This window comes from Sceloporus occidentalis, unplaced genomic scaffold, assembly GCF_023333645.1.
Source record: "Sceloporus occidentalis isolate IW3139 unplaced genomic scaffold, rSceOcc1.0.p SCAF_98, whole genome shotgun sequence".
NCBI lineage: Eukaryota > Metazoa > Chordata > Lepidosauria > Squamata > Phrynosomatidae > Sceloporus > Sceloporus occidentalis.
This window is the reverse complement of record NW_028317078.1, coordinates 156,199-167,449: the sequence shown is the minus strand read 5'-3', so window position 1 is coordinate 167,449 and position 11,251 is coordinate 156,199. Positions and strand designations below refer to the sequence as shown.

General features: G+C 47.6%; 1 protein-coding gene across 1 annotated transcript; it reads left to right on the top strand.

Moving 5' to 3' along the window:
* Positions 1-2,743: 2,743 nt before the first annotated feature.
* On the top strand, positions 2,744-10,515 carry LOC149284146 (chloride channel protein ClC-Kb-like). Its single transcript, XM_089497090.1, has 19 exons — positions 2,744-2,837; positions 2,984-3,112; positions 4,591-4,719; positions 4,806-4,945; positions 5,116-5,193; positions 5,770-5,848; positions 6,060-6,185; positions 6,488-6,572; positions 6,824-6,925; positions 7,213-7,297; positions 7,582-7,755; positions 7,845-7,914; positions 8,159-8,269; positions 8,620-8,833; positions 8,957-9,090; positions 9,473-9,570; positions 9,973-10,056; positions 10,267-10,353; positions 10,477-10,515. The coding sequence occupies exons 1-19, from the start codon at positions 2,744-2,746 to the stop codon at positions 10,513-10,515; spliced, it is 2,058 nt and encodes a 685-aa protein (XP_089353216.1).
* Positions 10,516-11,251: the final 736 nt, after the last annotated feature.

Sequence of the window (11,251 nt, the reverse complement as noted above, 5' to 3'; positions counted from 1 at the left end):
CACAGCGTCCTCCTTGTCCATCTCGTTTACAATCACTTTTATTAAATGTTTTCACAACATCAAATCTTATTGACACAACAGCCCCGGGGCCCGTGTACGGAGCACACGCACACACACCGTCCTCTGCTCAGCCAATCAGAGCTCTGGACTTGTTATCCCCAAACCTCATTAAATCATTCAATTTAAGGGACAGGAGCGGAGCTGCCCCCCCGATGTGGGGTATATACCCTGCAAAATGTGTCTGGGCTTTGCTATGTACCCCAAAGTGTGTAAGTAATTGTGTCACTGGAGAGACGAGTCAGGTTCCTCGTCCACATCACTGAATATAACCGGTTTACAATTTCTTGCCAGACAGGGAAGTGTTAAAAAGACATTTAGAGAGATTGTACAGCTTGAAGCGGCTCCCGCGTCTTATTTTGCATTATTGGCAGGGATGATATCATTATTAACCCATAAAAGTAGATTATCCGAAGGCGCGTTGGGAACTCAAGCAGTTAATACGTTGAGGGTATCAAGAATGTTGTGTGTTACGAAGTGTTTGTGTTGGGGGTCTCGTTACCGATAAAATTCCACCAGTCTCCGCCAGACCCAGAGTGATTTTAACCCTCTGATAGGCTGGAAGCTGCGAAATGCATTGTCAAAAATACTGTAGCAATTTTGTTTTGGAAAATTTACGGAAACTTTAAAAGTTACCGAAAAAAATAAAACTACTTGGTTTTAAAAACTGTTTGCATTGCTGATGTCGGCTCTAAGAGACGGCAATTTCTGTGCAGGGGTCTAAGAGTGATGGGGCTGAGATGAGACAGACGGGACCCCCGTATCCTCTACAGACTGAGGGCAGGTCGCACTGTGATGAAGGTGACTGGGCAGGAATTCACCTGAACTCATTTCTATTCCAAACACAGGAAGCCTCAGGGCAGGTTCTGCCTGACTTCTCAAGGACAGGTGCCTATAAACCTGTGTGTGGTGGAGAGGGAGGACAGTGGGTACCTGAGTGTAGAGTGCGGAGGGAGGACAGTGGGTACCTGAGTGTAGAGTGCGGAGGGAGGACAGTGGGTACCTGAGTGTAGAGTGCGGAGGGAGGACAGTGGGTACCTGAGTGTAGAGTGCGGAGGGAGGACAGTGGGTACCTGAGTGTAGAGTGCGGAGGGAGGACAGTGGGTTCCTGAGTGTAGAGTGCGGAGGGAGGACAGTGGGTACCTGAGTGTAGAGTGCGGAGGGAGGACAGTGGGTACCTGAGTGTAGAGTGCGGAGGGAGGACAGTGGGTACCTGAGTGTAGAGTGCGGAGGGAGGACAGTGGGTTCCTGAGTGTAGAGTGGGGAGGGAGGACAGTGGGTACCTGAGTGTAGAGTGCGGAGGGAGGACAGTGGGTTCCTGAGTGTAGAGTGGGAAGGGAGGACAGTGGGTACCTGAGTGTGTGGTGGGGAGGGAGGACCTGAGTGTAGAGTGTGGAGGGTGGACAGTGGGTACCTGAGTGTAGAGTGTGGAGGGAGGACAGTGGGTACCTGCGTGTAGAGTGGGGAGGGAGGATAGTGGGTACCTGAGTGTAGAGTGGGGGAGAGGACAGGGAGTACCTGAGTGTGTGGTGGGGAAGGAGGACCGGGAGTACCTGAGTTTGTGGTGGGGAGGACCTGAGTGTGTGGTGGGGAGGGAGGACCTGAGTGTGTGGTGGGGAGGGAGGACAGGGAGTACCTGAGTGTGTGGTGGGGAGGGAGGACTCCAACGTACCGGTGGCTCATTCCCTGTCTGGACTGCCATCTGCAGAGGGTCCGGCTGCTTTCATGTGATGTCCCAGAGATACCCCAGGAAGTGGCAGCCGTGTTAAGCTCATCTCCCTCAATCAGAGAGTGTGCAGGTGAGTGCGGACCCCGCGCCGGGCACTGGAGCTGACGCATTGCGTGACATTGAATGTTTCTCTTTGGATTCTGTAACCAGCAACTTACTGTTAACATTTTAGTAACTTGAATGGTTCTGACACAAAAAAGATCTCCTCCTGCCCCCCTAAGGAGGGATCAGATAATTAAAGGGGACAGAGAAGGGGCAAAGGAGAGGAATACAGACCCCCTGCTGTAAGGACAGATTAATGAGAAAAATTCATATGAAATCTGAAAACTTTTACATTAAATCCACAGTTTAAAATTGTAAGCGGTACGGTTCTATTAGTCACTGTGTGTGTGTGGTTGGGGACTGTGTGCGTGTTTGGGGTCTGTGTGCGTGTTTGGGGTCTGTGTGCGTGTTTGGGGTCTGTGTGCGTATTTGGGGTCTGTGTGTGGTTGGGGTCTGTGTGTGTGTTTGGGGTCTGTGTGCATGTTTGGGGTCTGTGTGCATGTAGAACATTCTGATTTACCACGCACCCCCTCAGTCGCAATGTGCCCGTCAGACTGCCCCTCCACCCTGTCACTACAGCCCCACTGAGGGTATTTACAGCCATTCAGTTTAATGGAAGCTTCTGAGTGGCCCCAAGAAGGGGGATTCTGGGTTCCATCAACTCAGGAATTGGGCATTGAAAAAACCAAAGTAACAAAGTTTGGGATCTAATCTGTAATATTCTGTAACATTGTTCTATTTCTTCAAGATAATAAACTATTGGTGAACAAATAAAAACAATGTTGCAGAAAAAGATATATTATACATTATATTATATGTTATACTATTTATTAGCAAATCTGAGGAGAATTTGGGAACTAGAGGAGCCACCAGAGCAGGTCCTAAAAGAAGTGCTTTTTCTGGACTCTCTCCACCATGGAGGCGCTGACCATTGAACAAAAAGAGGACAGGACGCTGCTACAAAAGGACGTCTTCCGGCCATGGCCCAGAACACGGCGGACGGTTAAAGGTGAGGACGCTAATTTGATGGTTTTACAGGGATTATAGGAGTTGTAGTCAGACTATACTATATGGTATAGTTGTGTATGCTGTATGTTTATATGGTATATAGAGGTATATAGAGAACATGCTGATGTTCCTCTGCTTTTCGCACAGGTTGCCTGCTTGGCCTCAAAGGCTTCCTCTTCCGCGTTGGCGATGACTGGTACTTCCTGTTTGCGCTCGGCGTTATTATGGCACTAATCAGCTTCACCATGGATTTCACCGTCTCCCGCATGCTGAATGGTAATTGGTTCCCCGGATTGTTTAATGGGCCGTGACGGACCCCCACCGACCGCTACGGGTCTTATCAGTAGCAATTACTATGGGCCTGGCTCTGGAACATTCATCGCGAGTATTAAACATTAAGACGCACAAACGTCCAAAACACGGAGGAAACTTATTGCCCCAGCAAATGGCTGCTCCGAATATCTCGCCGTTCCATATATTCTCCTTAAAGTTCCTAAAACCATTTAACCCCCTCCCGGATGGCCCATTTCTCACAGGTTTCTATGAGTAGCTGCCCTATCTGCCTCTCGGCCATTAACCTTGTGATGCCCTCACTGCGGGGCTATTTTCGGAGTGCTGTCTAGATAAATGTATCGGGCCGTCAGCAGGGCGTCCGGAGTCTGCAGGACAGGACGTTATATTCTCACTGGCCTCTATACAGGGAATGTCGGCTGTCACTGGCAGCCAATCAGAAACAAGTATCTGTGCCAAACCGGCGCGTTTCAGAGCTTACATACGATACCAAAAATACCACCTTTTGCTTCCCGAATAATCAAAAACTGGTGAGCCGGGATACAACTCCCACTACCCCAAGCCTGTCTGTATTGTAACACCACCAATTTGAACGTGGCATGTTCCACCAGATTTAGATGGAGCTCGCAGGGTTAAGGATCAGCCAAGATATGAATGAGTCAATTTGTAATAAATGATTCATATAAATATACAGTCTGGTGGGGGATGGGCTTCTGGAAACATTTAACCCTATAAGTGCCAGAAGGATTACTGTCCACCGGGTTCCGTGTAACATACGTGTAACGTGTTTATTGTCAGAGACCGTGGGATTGAATTCAGGTCGTTCCTCCAGTAATTAGCTGATAACAATGTATAGATATATGACTTGTGTTCTGGCCCCGGAGGCCGGGAGAGATGTATAATAATTTGAGATATTTATCACTGGGGCTGGTACGGTGACAGGGCCAGGGCAGCCGGCACCGTGGGCAGGGTATGGCACCGGCAGGTCTGAGAATTACAGCTCTGGCGCCTAGCTGTCTGTACGTGGCAGGGATTGGTATCTGCGTCTGTCGAAGGATTCAGATCCTGGCCGTTCACCTGAATGTGGCCCGTGTCGCCGTGGGAAAGGTGTGACTGCGCAGGGCAGCAGCAGGGGGCAGATTCACAACCTCCATCCCCCCAAAAAAACATAGGAGGCAGTATCATTATTACTTGCAGTTTCTCATATGGCCACAAGAGGTCTAAATGCAAAATGCTTAGTGCCCCATGGCAAGTCCAACACCATAGTATCACAGAGAGGATCCAGTCATGGTGGATTCATCATACTCAAGATGCTGCCCCAATGTGGCCCTTTGCGGAATTGCAAGCAATGAAAATGAAGCCAGCTGAGGGGGTGATTGCCCACCATGCTCCCCCAAATCACCCATTCTCCGCACCCTCATGACCCCCTTGCCAGCTTTAACCCTCTTTATTCTCCCCGAAAGCTCACAGGTGGCTGCAGCAGGAGCTGGGAGAAAACATGCTGCTCAGATACCTCTCCTGGATCGTTTACCCCATCTCCCTGGTGGCATTTTCTACAGGCTTTGCACAGAGTATCACCCCTCATTCTGGAGGTAAGGTTTCCTTTCTAATTAACTGGGTTTCTGCCCCTTCCCTTCCTATCTGCCCCGATGTTCTTCACTCATTGCTGTGTCATCAGGCTCAGGGATCCCTGAACTGAAGACAATCCTCACCGGGGTCATTCTGGAGGAATATCTCACCATCAAGAACTTTGGAGCCAAAGTGGTGGGTCTGGCCTGTACCCTGTCGGCTGGAAGCACCATGTTCTTGGGCAAAGTGGTGAGTTGAGCCATTTCTCTACAAGAAACGCTTCCAACCACAAAACTCGCCCCTCAACCCTCCAAGTGAGATGCCCGGCAAAGCTCCAAAAGGAATGATGGACCAAAGACCACTGAATATCCACGTCTGGAAGGTTAAAGGGTTTCGTGTTTGTTGTCTTCTCCTTGCAGGGTCCATTCGTTCATCTTTCCAGCATGATTGCCGCATACCTTGGCCGAATGAGAAAATCTGTCACCGGAGATTATGAGGCGAGTCGGGGAAGTTTGGGTTACCTTAGGGATCCTTCTTAAAAGTAAGAAGTCCTAGGAACATAGCGATTAAGATTCCATTAAGATTACAGTTTAAAGATCATCATAACCCCCCCCCCCTCTTCTCTCCCCGAAGCTGGACATATTGAGATCCCTCAGTTTTTCCTGTAAATCGTTCCCCATTTTAGTCGCCTCCTCTGAACTCTCTCCAGAAAGTCACTATCATTCTAGATATCCCCACGAACTGTATCCACTACTCTAGGTGAGGTCTGACCGCAGATCTGTAAAGTGGGAGAACCACCTCCCTCTTCCTACCACTAATGCCCCTCGCTATACACCCAGCACCCTGTTTGTATTAAGTCATTTGGCTTATTTCCCTGGGAGGTCCAGACTTTTCCGATCTTTGGTCCATCAGCAAATGCGTGGAGGTCTCCTGTGAAGTCATGATAAATTTTGAGTCCAGTACTCTGAGCGAGAAGATAACATTAAACACGAGATATGATTGACGAACTCTCAGCTTCTTAATTGTGTTTCCTCGAGAATGCTGACTGATTAACGTCTTCTATCTCTCTGCAGAATAAAAGCAAAGAGCATGAAATGCTGGTGGCAGCGGCGGCCGTTGGCGTGTCTACGGTGTTTGGGGCTCCTATCAGTGGTAGGTGCAGTGCATAGAGCATGAGATAATGAGGTGTAAATAAGCGATATTGGTGGCTGGAATATGTTGTCGATTGCAATTAAGTTGGCTGAAATTCCAAAGATGTAACAGGATACAAACAGTGGCCCTGATAGAAAGTGGGTCAGACTAACAGGTCCGTGTTTCCCTGCTTATGGCAGTAGCCGGTTGATGTTTGATCTCTGTCCCTCAGGTGTCTTATTCAGCGTGGAGGTGATGTCGTCGCATTTTGCAATCAGAAATTACTGGAGAGGATTCTTCGCTGCCACCTGCGGAGCCTTCATGTTCCGTTTATTAGCCGTGTTTAACAGCGAGCAGGGTAAGGGGTGCTCGGACCGTCTACAGACGCATAGAACCCCTAAGATGTCAGAATGAAAGCTGCGAAGAGACATTCACTAGGAACCCCCTTCATTAGTCATTGGCCACTAGCCTATAATTCAACCCCAAATCATTAAACATCTGCCACCTTAATACAGAAATGTTAAATTTAAGATTGCGTCTAAAGATGTTTGGCACTTATTACCTAAACCCTCGGAGCCTCTGCTGTTATTAGAGCCCATTCCCCTGCCGGGGATGTGAATAATGTCCCCCCAGTTAACCCATCGTGTTCATCTCCTCCAGACACCATCACCGCCTTGTTCAAGACCAACTTTAAGATCAGCTTTCCGTTTGACCTCCCGGAGACTTTTTTCTTCATGATGTTGGGGTGAGCAGAGACTTGGTCATGATATGTGAGGCTCTAAATCTAGAAGAGCGATTCTTCTTCTCCTGTCTTCTTCAGGTTTGAGATGAGAATAGAGAATTACGCACGAGCCAGGCCTGGCGTTCCAGAGCCAGTTTGTTAGGCTTTCTTGTCACTGGATTAAAGTTGCCCGTCTGCCTCAATGCCTTAGAAAAGTATTAATCACATGATAGTGAGAGGTAAACGTGGTGGTTTTGTTCTCTTTGCCCCTGCAGGGTGATTTGCGGGGTGGTGAGCTGCGCCTATCTGTTCTGCCAGCGCTGGCTGTTGGGATACGTCCGGAGGAATAGCTTCACCTCCAAGCTGCTGGCCTCTGAGTGAGTCTTATCTCAATGCTTGAACCTGCCCCATTTAACTGACAAATGTGCCCCAGCTGCCCACCTGACATTTGCCCCATTTAATCACCAGCCAGGCGTTATTCACAAAACACCAAACTTATTGCCGTGAAAACAGACACTGGGGATCTCCAGACCTCTATACTGGCGACGCACATGCTTCACCGGGGCCACTGGCAGCTCATCCCATCTCCATTCTAATTGTCATATTTATTTTGCGTTGATTGGGACGTCCTTTTGCTAGTAATTCGTCCTTCATTTGTGTTTAGTAAACCCCTGTACTCTGCCTTGGTGGCGCTCCTGGTGGCATCTATAACATTTCCAGAGAGTCTGGGACGGTTTATGGCTTCACGGGTAAGTTTTTTCAGCATCCCATATTGTCCAGTGTTGAAGGCAGGGGTTCTTGGGAGGACCGTATAATGGTCCAAGGCCAGGAATGTAGAAGACATTTATTTCTCAGTCACTGATTTGTGGTGTTGGAGGAGACAGATGGTCTGTAAGGTCAGAGCGGAGGGATCTATCAGTTTTTCTTTTCCACAGGTTATTCACTAATATTAGGATTTATGTTCAAAGTTTCCAATTTACCCTCCTCGCTTTGTCTCATCTGTAACTCTTGTGCTGGGTCATGTTACTTACAGCTCACAATGAAGGAGCTTCTCACCTCACTCTTTGATAACCGTACATGGTGGACACTTTCCCAGAATGCTTCTCTTGAGAGACCACCTGGAATGGACCCCGACAACCTTTGGATGGAATGGGCGAACCCCCAAATCACCATCTTTGGCACATTGCTTTTCTTTATCATAATGAAGGTAAATGTTTAGTGGTCAGAAATGCGCGTCTCTATAGTCTAACAGACTTTCTAGCCTGATCATTCATCTTCTTTATCTTTCTTCTGCAGTTTTGGATGTTTATTTTGGCCACCACCCTGCCTATGCCTGCAGGATACTTCATGCCGGTGTTTGTATTTGGTGAGTGTTCCCCGAGGTCTCTTTTACTTCTCCTCCATCACCTCCTGGTTGCTATCTCCTCAGTTCTACCATCTTAGTCTTACAGCTTCACAAGGTGACTGTATCTCTCATACGGTTTAAATGTTTCACCTCATTCTTGGCCAACATCTTCCTTCCCACCAGGAGTTGACTACTATTCTACTAAGTCACCCTTTCACTTCTTTCTTCCTCATCAAGGTGTCCTCATTTCTTGCTCTTTCCCCAGGGGCTGCCATTGGGCGCTTGGTGGGAGAAACTGTATCATTCATCTTTCCAAATGGCATCACCACAGATGGGGCGATTAATCCCATCATACCTGGAGGCTACGCATTGGCAGGTGAGACACATCTATGGTGCACCACCTCTGCTGCCATGATTTTAAAACCAGATCTTGGACTTCTGGCACATAAAAGACAGAGACAACACCTTCCCAAGCTGTTACAGTCACATCTTACCCAAGAAGCTTCTGTACTATGGATACCGTAAAGTCCTGCATTCATTTATTCACAAATACCGGTAATATGCATCGGCAGACTCGATGGGGCCTTAAAGTCTATGTTTAAGTCTAGAACAAGGTTCATGCCATAGGTTTATTCCTCTGTGTCTCCCTGCTTGCTATGTACAGGACAGGGTCATGTGGCTCATAGTTTTATTTGGTTTCACTATCCCCTTTCTCCCCATTTATAGGAGCGGCTGCTTATTCAGGGGCAGTTACACACAGTCTCTCCACCGCGCTCCTGGCGTTCGAAGCCACCGGTCAGATAGCGCACATCCTTCCGGTGATTCTCTCTGTTCTGGTCGCCAATGCCATCGCCCAAAAATTCCAGCCATCCTTCTACGATGGCACCATTATTGTGAAGAAACTTCCATACCTACCAAAAATCCGAAGCCGACAAATAAAGTAAGTAAAATGTAAAGTGAAGTGTAGGGGCAACTAATAAATGCGGGAGAGCCAGCTGCTGATAAATTGAGGGAACCACAGAGTGAGGTTTATGATCCATCTTGTTTTCTGCCCCCTCCCCAGTTCTTATAAAGTGAACACCGAGACGTTTATGGATACGGACATCAAGGTCCTTTCCACCGATGCCAGCTTTGAAGATGTCCTCAGTGTGATCACGTCTTCTGAAGACCAAGAGTTCCCCGTGGTGGAGAATACAGGTGAAGTGTCTCGTGTTTATAGAGCACAGGCTGAGCTGGACCATGTCCCAACCTCTCTGTGTATGCTGAGAATTGTTGTTATCAGACCTTTAGTACAAATCCTGCCAGGCCGCGTGGGTTGAGTCCCTGGCTCTGTGTAATGTTCTGCTACATGTCGTGGCATCTTTAGCAGATAACATGTTAGTAGGTTTAACACAGGTATGGTCATTATCCAGAGAGGGAACACGGGGGACACTTTGCCATTAGCAAAGCTTGCAGACTGACGGGTGAGATGGATTGAAGGGCAGGCATTAGGGTTGTGATGGAAACCTAAACATCTATTTAGGAGATGTCAGGGGAAGATGCATTTTCTACATGCTCCTGTACTCTCCATCTCCCACAGAGTCCCGGATTTTGGTGGGGAAAGTCCAGAGGTCCCAGCTGATCCGCTTCCTGGAGACCCATGAATCACAGCAACAGCCTAAGGCCATTCAGAGCAAGGTGGGGAGTGTGGAAGGTTTTTATCCATTTTCCACCCAACATCCACAGTAAATGTGCCTTCTACACAACGGGGGTGAAAGGCCAGGATTATACAAAAAGGGACAAACTTCTCAACATGGAGCAGTCACCATAGAAACCAATGGAATGTCCCTGCTGATTGGGCCACATTCAGACCTTTGCTCCAGAATTGCTTGTTGTGAATATGCTCATTATACGTGTGTCCCAGATGAGACCCCCCGAGGGACATGCTCCCGCACGTTGGAGTCTTTGAGCCAGACGTTTTCCAATAACAACAGGAGATAAAAAACTATATTTACCCTTTAAATACCATTCAATTCACACCAATGTTCACACAATTAATTACGAATAACCCTTATCTGAGCTTTTCCCATCCTCCTCTAGACTGAGAACGAGAATAACCTGAAGGGCAGATGCACCATCGAGCCGATCACCTTCCAACTGTCCACATGGACCTCTCTGCATGAGGTAAATTCATGAACTGCCCCCAACTCTACTAAAATGCCACATGTCGAGGTATAACCATACCTGCTCCTGACTCATGACGTGGATTTACCTGCTCCTGACCCCTGACATGTGGGTTCTTTTTTAAGGGGTAATTGCCCCGGGGTCTGATATACTGGGGTAACATACAGTCGGTTTTAGGTGCAGCTGTTAACCCTTTACCATATATTACAGGCACACCATCTCTTTGAGTTGCTGAGTCTGCAGCATGTGTTTGTCACCAAAAGCGGCCAGATTGTTGGACGTGTTACGAGGAACGAGGTATGAATTGCAGGGAATTACCCAGTTAATGTTACTCCTGTGTTCTGGTACTTGCTGCGCAGGCATCTGGTGGAATCTGGAAGTCCTGGACGCTGATAGTTAACGGTGATCTTTTGTCTTTAGCTGAGGATGGCCATCGAGGCTCTTGCAAACCCGAAATGAAGCAGGCGGGAGCAGGAAGCACCGCCGGTGATCATCGTTAACGCCGTTATCTGAAGAAAGCTGCATAAACGGGGACCACATGTGTTGTTGACCGGCACAGGTAAAGTGCTGCCCCCTGCAGTGCACTGGGGGGTATAAACTCACAGAAGGGAATAAATTACTCAGCTATACTCCCCACATACTGCAGGGGGCAGCACTTTACATGTCGGTCAACAATGTGAATTTTTTTTAGTTTGTTGCAAAATTTATATTTAATTGTGAATTATTTGATGTTTGTTTTTAGTCCTACATCTTGAGTGTGTTTCACACATAATTAGTACATGTGCCACAAATCGCACCAGCCCCAATCCTTCTGCACAACAGAATCACTGTATTTTTAGTAATTCATATGACTCTTTTTTGAGGTCTTTTTTGTATCACTGTTACGCCTAGATGGTTTTTTTTGTTGTTAAAATCTATGAAAAGCAGAATAATAAAAGAGGAGAGAACAGTTTACCTTCGTACGATCTCGAGTGTAATCTACATGAACGGTTGAGAAGAAGTATATGTTATGTAATATTATTTTGCGCATAATACCTAAAATAGAGGAAAATTGTGAATTATATCCTCAGGATTTTACCCTTCATCTGCCCTGTCTTCCAGTAAACATGCAATTCCCATATCAGCCACAGGGTGTCACCAGAACACCAGAGTGCAGAGCGGGGCAGCAGCGCCGGGATTACAGCCAGACCCATGA